Genomic DNA, 11,192 nt, shown 5'->3' on the forward strand with positions numbered 1-11,192 from the left:
TATATATATATATATATATATATATATATATATATATATATATATATAATGTACACGTCCGGTCACACAAGCGGAATTTATTTTACTGTAATAATTTTTGTGATCGTTTAGGTTGCTTTTGTGTTAACCCAGGGTGTATCCTGGTCTTATGGCATCAATATAATAGGGTTCAAAACCGTAAGTGATGCCCTTTTCTCTTCTCTACAACTTCTTTCTCAAAGAAAAGACATTGCTAGGTTGTATCTGATCTATCGATATTTTTCATGCCATGTGTTCGATTAAGCTCCGATTTATGTCCCCCCTTATCCAATTTTTCTCAAAAAAAAAAAAAAAAAAAAAAAATCAAACCAAATTCACTATCAGCAATTACCCCCACTCTCTACCGGTGCCTAAACCTAAACATTGATTTCGTGAAAAAAGCTTCTTTCCTAGAACTGTACGTATTTAGAACTCTGCCCCGCTCGTCTATTTTCCAGCTGACTACAAAATTATCTTCAAGTCCAACGTAAACAAGTTCTTATTGAACCTTCCTCTTAAATAATCTAATTGTACGAAAATTCCACTAACGATCACTAACGATTACTGTACTATTGTCCCAATGACTACCGTAACATTAATCTTTATCCTCGAGTGGCCTCCAGGCCTTTATATGTGTTGGCCCCGTTGTAAAAAAAAGAGAACGTTTCTCGGAGTGTTTCTTGGTGTCCGTGTAGTGGAGACATTTCTGGAACGATTATTCCGTTCTTGCACACGGCACCAGCTCCCCCATGTCCTAACCACAGTGAAAATGATGAGCATATCCCCTTACATCCAGGGGTTGATATGACATCGCTATAATCGGTTGGCGGGTCTGGTCGTCGTTACGGGCAGCATTTCCATCGTCAGCATTCATCATGACAGGGACCGCTTCTTCGAAAATTGAACGCTTCCCAAAATAGCGAACAAGACATATTTCATAAAAAATATAGATTTATTTTAACACCATAGGGGCATATTTAGTTAAGACATAACGCATGCTGCCAATGGCGTCCTCATCCCAATCTGCTATATGTCTGCCTTCAACAGAGTTTAAGCTCCGACTGTCTTTTACAATACAATTTAATTCTCTTCTCTCTTTATTGCAAAAGAGAGTGAAGGCATACATACATAACAGGTTCGGTGACGAGTTTTACAAACAACTGTCAATCTGATTATATAAACAATCTCAGTCGCACACGTCAGCTGTCACTGAGCCAAGCTGTTATGCGTTGACATTCTGAAATATCTGCCTCTGCTGGTATCTACGCATCTTCCTGCAAATACAGAACAAGCCTGGCACAAAGTTGATTAATGCAGAAGCCCCAAACTTCCTCTAACCGGGAACTTCCACATTACCACTTAAAGAAAAGGCCCTCTTTATTTTTTGATGATATTATTGCGATAAAAACATTGTTTCTGGGCACAGACTGAACCAGTTTAAGGGTTGACTTTTTGTCGACCAACCATGTCATGTCTCCCTACTCGGTGGGGGGGGGGCTTAGCTTAGGAATAACCTACATGGAGTCAATGAGACTGAATGCCGGAAGTATTAAAGTAATAGATTTTAACGACCCGGAAGTGAAATTAATTTTACCACCGCTTCATCATGCTTTGTGATACTAGCAAACGCGCGCAGTTTTGTTTTGGTGTTAAGTAAACTCCAGAGATAATTATTCAGAAGCAGAGTTCGCCATTTCTAAGACTAAATAGAAACATGTGATTGCGTAGAAATATTCTACAACTTTTGAACTTAAAAGAAATATGGAATTCTTGCTATTTAAAAGCCGACTAAATAGTTTTGGTGAATCTAATATAACTCATGGATCCGAAAATATAAAAATGCTGGAGAAAAAAAAAAAATAATAAATAGTTGGCACTTTTCTTAACACGTAGTTATTTTTTATTCAAACTTTAAAAAAAAATCAAATATAATATTTAATACTAGCAGTACACTTGGAAATTCCACAGAATGAGATTTTTTTCTGGATAATGCAAAAGATAATTAAGGGGGGCGGAAAAACCAATACCATGTAGTAAATATAAGTTTATAAACATTACTATGAAAATATTATTCATTGTGTTTTAAGTATAAAACTGACCCAAATGAGAAATTACTCGGAACATACTATTGTACTACATAATAAGGATAATAAAATTATATTGTAAGAGGCAATGTTTATTTTACTTTTACTTTGCAGACAATGTTCTTTATTTTGTCCTGTTTCTTTAAGAATGTTCCATTTTTTTATGTAAGTGAAGAACTGCTGAACATCGAAATGACTACGAGTTCTCACACCGTTACAACAATAATCATATACTATTATGATGATATTCGAAAATGAGGCTACATTAAGGGTATAGCCCTTTTATATTCTTTCCAGGGTTTCCAAATTAAACATTTTCAAGCCAAATTCTGCTAGTCTGGCTTTTTTTAGGCAGTTAGCATTCAAAAATTCGGCTTTTTTTTCAAATCGTAACGTACGGAATAACTAAGGAAGGAACAAGCAGAATATTATATAAATAGTTTAATCATTAATTTATTTTCTTAAGATGGTGTTTTAGTCAATTAAACTATTAAAAATAAACAGCTTGTATGTTCATAAATAATGTCCTGTTAAGAATCTTACAACCAGGAAATATTTGTCTTCCACATTCCAGAGAATCACGAATTAATTCAATTGTTTTTGTTTGTTGTTGTCGTTTGTTTGTTTTTTTTTGGGGGGGGGGGTAGATAAAAATGTTGATTTATATTTTAGGGAAAATTAATATATTCTGAAGAAGTGAATTTCATAATTGTTTTAAATCTGATTTTTTTTCAAGGTGAATCTAGCGGGCATGCAGATTATGCTACAGTCGTCGGAAAAAAAATCTTTCCTTTTATTATCATTTTACGGCATTGCAATTGTTTGAAATTTACAGCGAAAGTGTGATAGGTTCACAATACACCGTGGCTAATTGGAAAAATTTAATTTGCTAAGAGTACTTTCTTAGAAGCCCCCAACACCTTGTGATAGCGTTACGATAAAATACAGGACGAGTACTTTATGTAATTCAGTTAAGATCTGTGTGTGTATGGTTCCGTCGCGAAGTGCAGAAGGAAACCTAACGTTGTCAGTTACTTGCTGTCTGATAGCGTCAGTCTCCAGCAATTTTCTTCTCGGTCAGATCTACCCTCGCTCGGCTTCGCCTCCGATCTACCAACTCTCCTCAAATGTCGCAGAACTGACTGAAAAACATTCTCAAACTTCGCAAACTATCGCAAGCGCCACCAATTTTAGCCCCAAATCACCACCGTAACTTGATCAATAATCCCATTGTTGCTTTATTTTGCGTTTCTTTCTGAACAACTTCCTCTATTGTTTTGCAGATAAACTTATTTCCTCTTTTTTTTTTTTTACTTCCATACATTTGATGGCGGGAGGGGGGGGCAACTTTCATAGAATCATAGTATATGACTTAACAACTAATAACATTCACTTTTTGTTCTCTTTCATTGCAGGAATCTACCTGTTGGTGGTTCTGTCAACTAGCTGCCTATCTGTGATCTCGGCTGTATTTGTGCTGGGCATACATCACCAGAGAGGGCGCCCTCAACGGGTGCCTGGATGGCTACGCAAACTGGTGTGCAACATACTAGCGCCGGCCCTGTGCCTAAAGCTGAGCACCCCACAGAACGCGGTGCAACTTAGGAAGAAAGACTATAAGGACAAGAAGACGGTGCGGAAACGACGCGTCGCCACCGAAGAGATGGACATCATCCGGTTGGACACAAAGAAGTCCAACGACTCCACCGAAGAGATGGTCAACTGTATGGAACGAAAGCCGGCCAGCTACGAACGGCTAGGGGAGTTACGCGAACTAATTATGCTTCTGCAAAGGAAACACGCGGAGGAGGTTGTCGAGGACGAGATCTGCCGAGAGTGGCGCGATGTCGCTTACGTCCTCGATAGACTAATGTTTGTCGTATATCTATTGGTTACCTCCCTTTCGACGGTGTTTCTACTCACCATGAGGCCGCCTAACGTTACATTGTAGCTTGACTGATTTCTCTTCCGGTTGGAAATGAATTGTGGGAAGGATTTTTTATATATTTGCTGGGATGGGATTCAGTATTTTTGTTTATGTTTTTCATCAGAAAAAAAAGTTTGGGCTCTTAGAATGAGAATTAGAAAATGGCTTTTTCCTAACTACTTTTATCTTTCTTAAGTGATGACTGCTTATGTTGCAGTCTTTAAAAAAATATATGAAATGTCAGTATTCCATGTATGCACTTCTGGCACTTAAAGAATGGCGCGAAATTATAACATAAAAAAAAAGAAAAAAAGAAATTTCTGGGGATTTTAAACAAGACAGAAGAATAAGAAACAAAATAATTTCGAAAGGAATGAATGAACTAACAATTTTTTTACCACATAGTAGATGAATAAAGAACAAACGAAGAAAATGAATGAATGATTGCGGCTTCTAAAAGAAAACTTACTTCGTAATTGTTAAATGAAATATAGAGAAATTGTGATGAATTAAATAATTAAAATAAAATAAAATTTGAAAACGAGGAGATCCAAAACGAAAAACAAAATACAAGACCGAAACGAGGGGGATTTTTTTCAAACTATTTTGAATAAATGAGATGATATGTGGAAAGAAAAAGGGAAATACGATGGATCAATGGATGAGGAAAGGAAAAGATAAAATGGCGGGATATACATATGGAATAGAGATAGGTTAGCTCTTAAGGATTAAAACAATGCAGGAGAAAAGGAGCAAAACACTAAGTTAAAAAGCAAAATAGGGGAGAAGACAATAGGTTAAACCTAATGACTGGCGAGCAAGAATGAAAGGAAAAAATAAAGAGAAATAATGAGAGAATGAAGAAGGAGAAATAAGAGACAGAAAAGAAGTGATAATATGAAAAAAATATATACGAATAAGATAAAAAAAGGATTAAATGACGAATAAGGAAAACAAAAGAAAAAGAAAAATCAGAGAAATGAAGGCGAGAAAGAAAGTAATATAAGAATAAGCTGATAAATTAAAAAATAAAATAGATAAGAAATTTGATTATTCGGATAACTGTTCTCATCTTTAGCTTTTTTATCACGTTTCGGCCGATGTAACCTCCGACTTCTTTCAGATGTATCTTGCCGAACTCGAGAGTCTTTCTGTCAAACTATCAAATAGGTACAGAATTGCAAACGGGACCCTTTGTTTTATTTTATCTACGGAGGTAGCATGTTCTCGTTCCGTCAACTATGAACTAGCAATTTTACTCTTAATATCGCATGGATTGAACCTTCAACCTCCAAAATAGTGCCATTTTATCCATTGCCCTACACGTTCGAACAAAACGCTCAACATGGGAATAGTAGTCCGAATAATCCAAACAGCATGTATTCTTAAACCATCATCTTACAAAAATCAGAAACATTGAAAGAAGATTGACAAAAAAAGAAAATAAATGGTCAATAAAAGCAAAATAGAAAATAATGAAAATAAAGATCAAAATATAAAAAGAATGGATGTATAATTAGGACACCAATTCATGTTTTAAAAATACAGAAAATGAGTAAAAAAAAATAAAAATAGTTGTTCAAAATGTCAACTAAGGGGAAGATTATATTAGACAAAAGTAAGCGAAAAAAATATAAGGAAAAATGTGTTTGTTCATAATTTTGTAGATAGAGTCTCTAAATACCGTATTGATTTGATAGCGGAAAAATAATGCTGTCTAAGCATTTAAAATGTGTTTATACAATATTATACTTGCATCAGACGGTGTGTCCGTGATGCTATATTTCGGAATGTCTTCCCTTCGTCAGGTGTGTGCTCGACATTCAAATGTGCATTTTTGGTTAAATATTATCATATGAAAGTCATTTCGCGTTAAAATTTAACTTATGCATCTGAACTCGAGAAATAAAGTTTAAATATAAAAACATTACATAAAAAATAACAAATATGGCGATCAACGAGCCTAACGAGCCGTGTTATTTTTTATGTAATGTTTACATATGTAAACTGGATTTCTCGTATTCAGATAAAAAATAAATTTAAACTCGAAAGGATTTCTCATAATATTGAACAACAACAAAAACATTTTAATGCATACGCAGAATTATTTTCTCGCTCTCAACTCAATGGTAATGTCACTAAATAGGGTTTGTGGGTGATATGGAAAAAATACGTCTGTGTAGCCATTAAAAATGTTTCATATTAAACATTATTACATGAGGAGTCATTTTGAGTAAAAAGTTAATTAATTTTACTCATCTAAACTCGAGAAATGCACGATTAAAATGTGTAAACATTGAATAAGTAATAATGACGATGGCTGCCACCTGCAATTTTGTAAAGCAAGTAGCAAACTTGACCTTTTGATCAAAAACCAAGGTCGAGTGAAATGGTACGAACCGAGTGGCAACAATAAATTGACAAAATTCTTTGTTGCGTCGTGTGCATTTATTCTTCATAAATTATTTTCCATTTTAAACTTGAAAAATAATTAACTTCAAAAGTTTTTTTTAATTATTTGTAATTTTAAATTTAAAAAAAATATGCTAAAAATAAAGGTTGTTTAAACTATTTTTCATGTTTTTATGCATTTGTTTACGTAAATAAAAATAAAAATTGCTTAATTCCCCCCCCCCATTTGAACAGCATAGAAATATTAATAACAGTTGTTTCATTATCATTTTCCGAATCGGTTCGATGCTAAAATAAATGTTTAAAAATTGTTAACTATTTTTCATTTTTCATGCATAAAAGTTGTTTAAATTATTTTCCTTTTGATTTATTTTTACTTATAGAAATATTAATAACAGTAGTTTCATTGTCATCTGCCGACTTGTTAGTTTTGCCTCGGTTCGTAGCTCCACTTGATCTTGGGTTTTTATCGCAAGATCAAGGCTGCAACTTGATCTAAAAAGTCGCGGGTGGCAGCCATTTTTATTATTACTCGTTCAATGTTTACATATTTTAATCTATATTTCTTAGAAGAGAGCGGGGTGTTCGCCCTAACCTTCACTGCGAACACGGCCCATGACTCTTCCATCACAGACTAAGCCTTCGTACCCATACCATCTATGGACAGTAACAAAGAGAAACAACAAAACAGAACTCGATTCACACCGACGAAATATTGATCTTCTACATTATCACTAGGATTAGGAAAACATCATATTCTTTTCATTGTTTTGACTCTCGAGTGTGTATCTGTTGATATCATATGTTTTTTATATAGAATGATGCGGTTCTCGGTTGATTAAATGTGTCTAACTGTGTCGGATATATACTCGACAGTTAAAACAATGAAAAGAATATGCTGTTGTCATAGCCCTAATTATCACTTTTAAATTGGTTTTGAGTATATCATTTCTATCCGGTAATTGTTGACGGAATTAGTATAATTTCCTACCCAGTGAATTATAAAAGGGTTCAATCGAAGTTCAAAGTTTCAAAGCTTTAAATACTGATTGATAATTTGCATAATTCAGACTACTATATTCATATTGGTCGTTGTATTTACATTCGTGGAATAATTTACCCCCGTGAATTAAATTAAGCGTTCATCCTTTTCCTAGAATTCAACAAGGATTTCCAAGTTTGGCAAAAACATGTTTAAAATTTCGAAAATATGTATCCGGAGAAGTTCGGAGGTTACATCGGTCGAAACGTTGTGAATATAACACCCAACATGGAAATGATATAAAATAATATATAGAAATAATATATCTGTATTAAAATATTCAAAATTTAAGCGAAAGTTTCATGAGAATATCTAATTTATAAGCGGTCCTTAGTTGTTTGCATATCCCGCCAGCGAGAGATAATGTTCGATTTTTGCAGTTCTTGCAGGAAGATTTCGACGTTCTCCTAAATACAGCGCCTGGTATCCCTAAATAGTTACTCATCTGATATTGGCCAAGCTTAATGTTGCTTTATTTCATTGAACTAATGACACCCAGTGTGTCAATGTGATTATGGCCTACATGAAAAGATGATATATTAGGAAATAAATAGAGCATGGAAGATCGACGAACATTTCTTTAAACTTTAAATAGAGGGAAGAGTTACAGACAAAGGGAGACAATTCCAAAATGGCAAATATAAAAGGATGAATGAAAGAATGAAATGTAATGTCTGTGGAAATTAGTGAAATAAGTTCTTAAACTGATGAAAATGTGAGAAAATTAAATGTATAAAAAGAGAAACAAAAAGAAAAAAAAGCACAAGAAGATGTTTTTTAACCAAGAGCTAAATGACATAGAAAAGAGCATAGCAAAAACATTGATATTAAATGAAAGCCGAGTATGAATGAAAAAATAAACGGAAAGGATGAAATTGCTACATAGGAAGGAGAAATAAAAACAGTTTAAACACAGATGAAAAGAAACAGAAAAACATCTCAAAGGTTCAATGAGAAAAGCACAAAATAACAAAGCAAAAAAGAATGAAACCAAAAAAAGAACACAAAGTTTTTTTTTAGAAAAATAATATTTGAAGAAAATGAACGATAAAAAATTAAAGAAAGAAACGAAAGAGCCATAAATAACAAAGAAAAGTATTGAGAAAAAAGAAAGGAAAAATGTATAACACAAAATTGGAAAAGCCGAAAAATGTGCCTCAAAGAGATTTACAAACTAAAACAAGTAGAAAAAAAAGTAGTTCGGTAGAACGTATATGAATACGATTACCAAAAAAAAAATATATAAAATTAAAAGAAAGAAAGAAAGAAAGAAAAAGCCTAATAAAACAAAAGCCCAGACTTTAACAAAAATGAAAAATCTACAAATGTTAATATTTTTCCCCCGTTGGGAATGTATCTCTTAACTGAAGACGTCATTACTTTGAATGTAGTTATTTCGCGACAACTGGATTCGAACCCTCAAATAGCAACTCACAATGAGTAGTTTCTCACGCTTCTGGAAAACAAACCAAAAATAAAGATTAACATTTTGATCGTGCTGCTGGTTTGGAACTGGTGCAAGAATTGTTTTTGAACTCGTTATTTAATTTTAGTCTAGCATTCAACATCCAATATATCTATCTACAGTTCGCCGGCACCGAGTTGGGAGTTAGATCAAGATGTCGCGAAATAATTCACCGATTCCTCCGCGTATTATAAAAGGAGGTTTTTGTTGTTGAAAATTAAACAAAAATAAAATAAAAATACTTGGCTTAAATGCATCAGATGCAAATTCATTGGTACAAAGTTTTCCTTTTTTTAATTTATTATAAAAAAAAAGATAAAATTTTCACAACGTCAAAACAATTACTCAACTAACTGGCAAAATAATCTAACAATTCCCCAAGATATGTATGTAAAATAAAGTTATTAGATTCAAAATGTTTGCGTCAATGAGTCCATATAAACCATTTCAGTTCATTAAAAATGAATCCTGATTATTCAATAATTATCCGGACAAAGATGTGATAAATTCGACTCAGTGTTTACGAAGTATCACAAACTTTATTTTTTACGAAGGAATCACCACTTATCAAGTCCCAAAGGCCATTCGAGGATAAGGGTTAATGAGTCTATGGTAGTCAATCGGACAATATTGTAGTAATCGTTAGGAGTGGAAATTTGGTAAATTAGATTACTTAAAGAAACGGCTCATCAAGAACTTGTTCACATTAGACTTGAAGACGACCATATTGTAATCAGCTGAAAAGCAGGGAAAGGGAAGACAGTTGCACGCGCGTGCAGTTCTAAGAAACTTTGTTCATGGAATCCATGTTAATGTTTAGACAGATAAAAAAAAGTGTGAGAAAATGTTGATAGGGATTTCAGCTAGACGACTGTTTTTCGTGGAAGTTTAGCAAAGGGGACCCTAGATGTGAACTTAGACGAGCGCATGCCATAAAATAAATATAGTGAAGAAACAAGCTCGCAACCTCACTTTTGTGGGGAAGAGGTTGCAGGAAAGAGAAAAAGAGCATCCCGTACTAGACTACGAAGTCTATTTTGAAATTTGCTAGGGCAGGATACTGTGCTTTTAGCAGCTCCTGTCCAGATGTGGCAACAGTACTTCATCTTAGGACGTACTTTGTTTTTATACAGGTAATGCAATACCATAATTATTAACCACTAGCGTGACCTGTGGAAATTCAACAGCAGGATCTTTCATATGTTGGCATTTTCTGAATGTTCAGTGTAAATGGAGACGCCCTGATATTATTGTAGTTCTTTTGTTAAAACTGCGAAAGTATTTATCTAAGCTAGTAGGGACATCCGGCGTAGCTTAGTCGTAAAATAAGCTTTAATACGATATTGGACTTGCTAATGTTTCGGGCAAATGGTCGGTTAAAACCAAAAATTCTTGTAAGGCGACTTAATAAACGGTCGCTTTCCACACAAGATACCAGTCCTCAAATGGAGAAGCAAAAAGAAACCTATATTTATGTGGATCTGGATATTTGAAAAGTATTCGAATTATTATCTAATTAATGTTTTAAATATATCAAATTGTACCCTATTATTTCTAATGGATATAATAGTATTCAGCTGATGTAAACGATGTGTAAAGGTTATTAATGTTTATTTATGCATATATAACAAAGTAATACGTATATAATTTAATTATATAGAGCGGAGTTACACACATCTAAACTTAAGAATTATTTTAGTTTGTCAGCTCCGAAAGTTATATATATATATATATATATATATATATATATATATATATATATAATTACACACACAAGCAGTTCAGTACGGCTTTGCTCGGGTCCTATGAACTGTTTATAATGCTATGTGTATGTGCATATGTATATATTAAAAAGTGTGCATATGTATATATTAAAAAGTGTGCATATATACGGTAATGCCTTTCTGTATAACAGGCTTCCTTAACAACATTAGAAAAAATTGGTAGAGACCGCAGAGGTCAATTTTTTTTTAATTTGACCCTAATTTTGACCTCTTAACATTTATTATTTTGGGCTCAAATAACATTAAAATGTTTGACCCATGTCCACGTAACCTACATCTAAAATTTCAAGTGTAGAGACCCAAAATTGGCAGAGGAGTTTGGTAGAGTCTGCAACGGTCAATTCTGTCAACTTTAACCTCTTATTTTTTGGGCGAAAATTTGACTTCTGATTAAAAAGTTTGCTGCATGTCTGAATACACTTTATGTAAAATTTCAAATGTTTAGACCAAAAATTGGCCG

The 11,192-nt window shown here is 33.6% G+C and overlaps 1 protein-coding gene across 1 annotated transcript in view; it reads left to right on the plus strand.

The window, feature by feature from the left end:
* The window catches only part of LOC145241167 (neuronal acetylcholine receptor subunit alpha-10-like), a 388,541-nt gene extending 379,326 nt beyond the window's left edge, over positions 1-9,215 (plus strand). The window contains exon 7 of the mRNA XM_080104009.1: positions 3,518-9,215. Coding sequence (XP_079960135.1) covers positions 3,518-4,053 — 536 coding nt within the window. The 3' untranslated portion in view covers positions 4,054-9,215. The remainder of the gene's footprint in view (positions 1-3,517) is intronic.
* Positions 9,216-11,192: the final 1,977 nt, after the last annotated feature.

The sequence above is a fragment of the Euprymna scolopes genome, chromosome 2 (assembly GCF_053919585.1).
Source record: "Euprymna scolopes isolate OS-2025 chromosome 2, ASM5391958v1, whole genome shotgun sequence".
NCBI lineage: Eukaryota > Metazoa > Mollusca > Cephalopoda > Sepiida > Sepiolidae > Euprymna > Euprymna scolopes.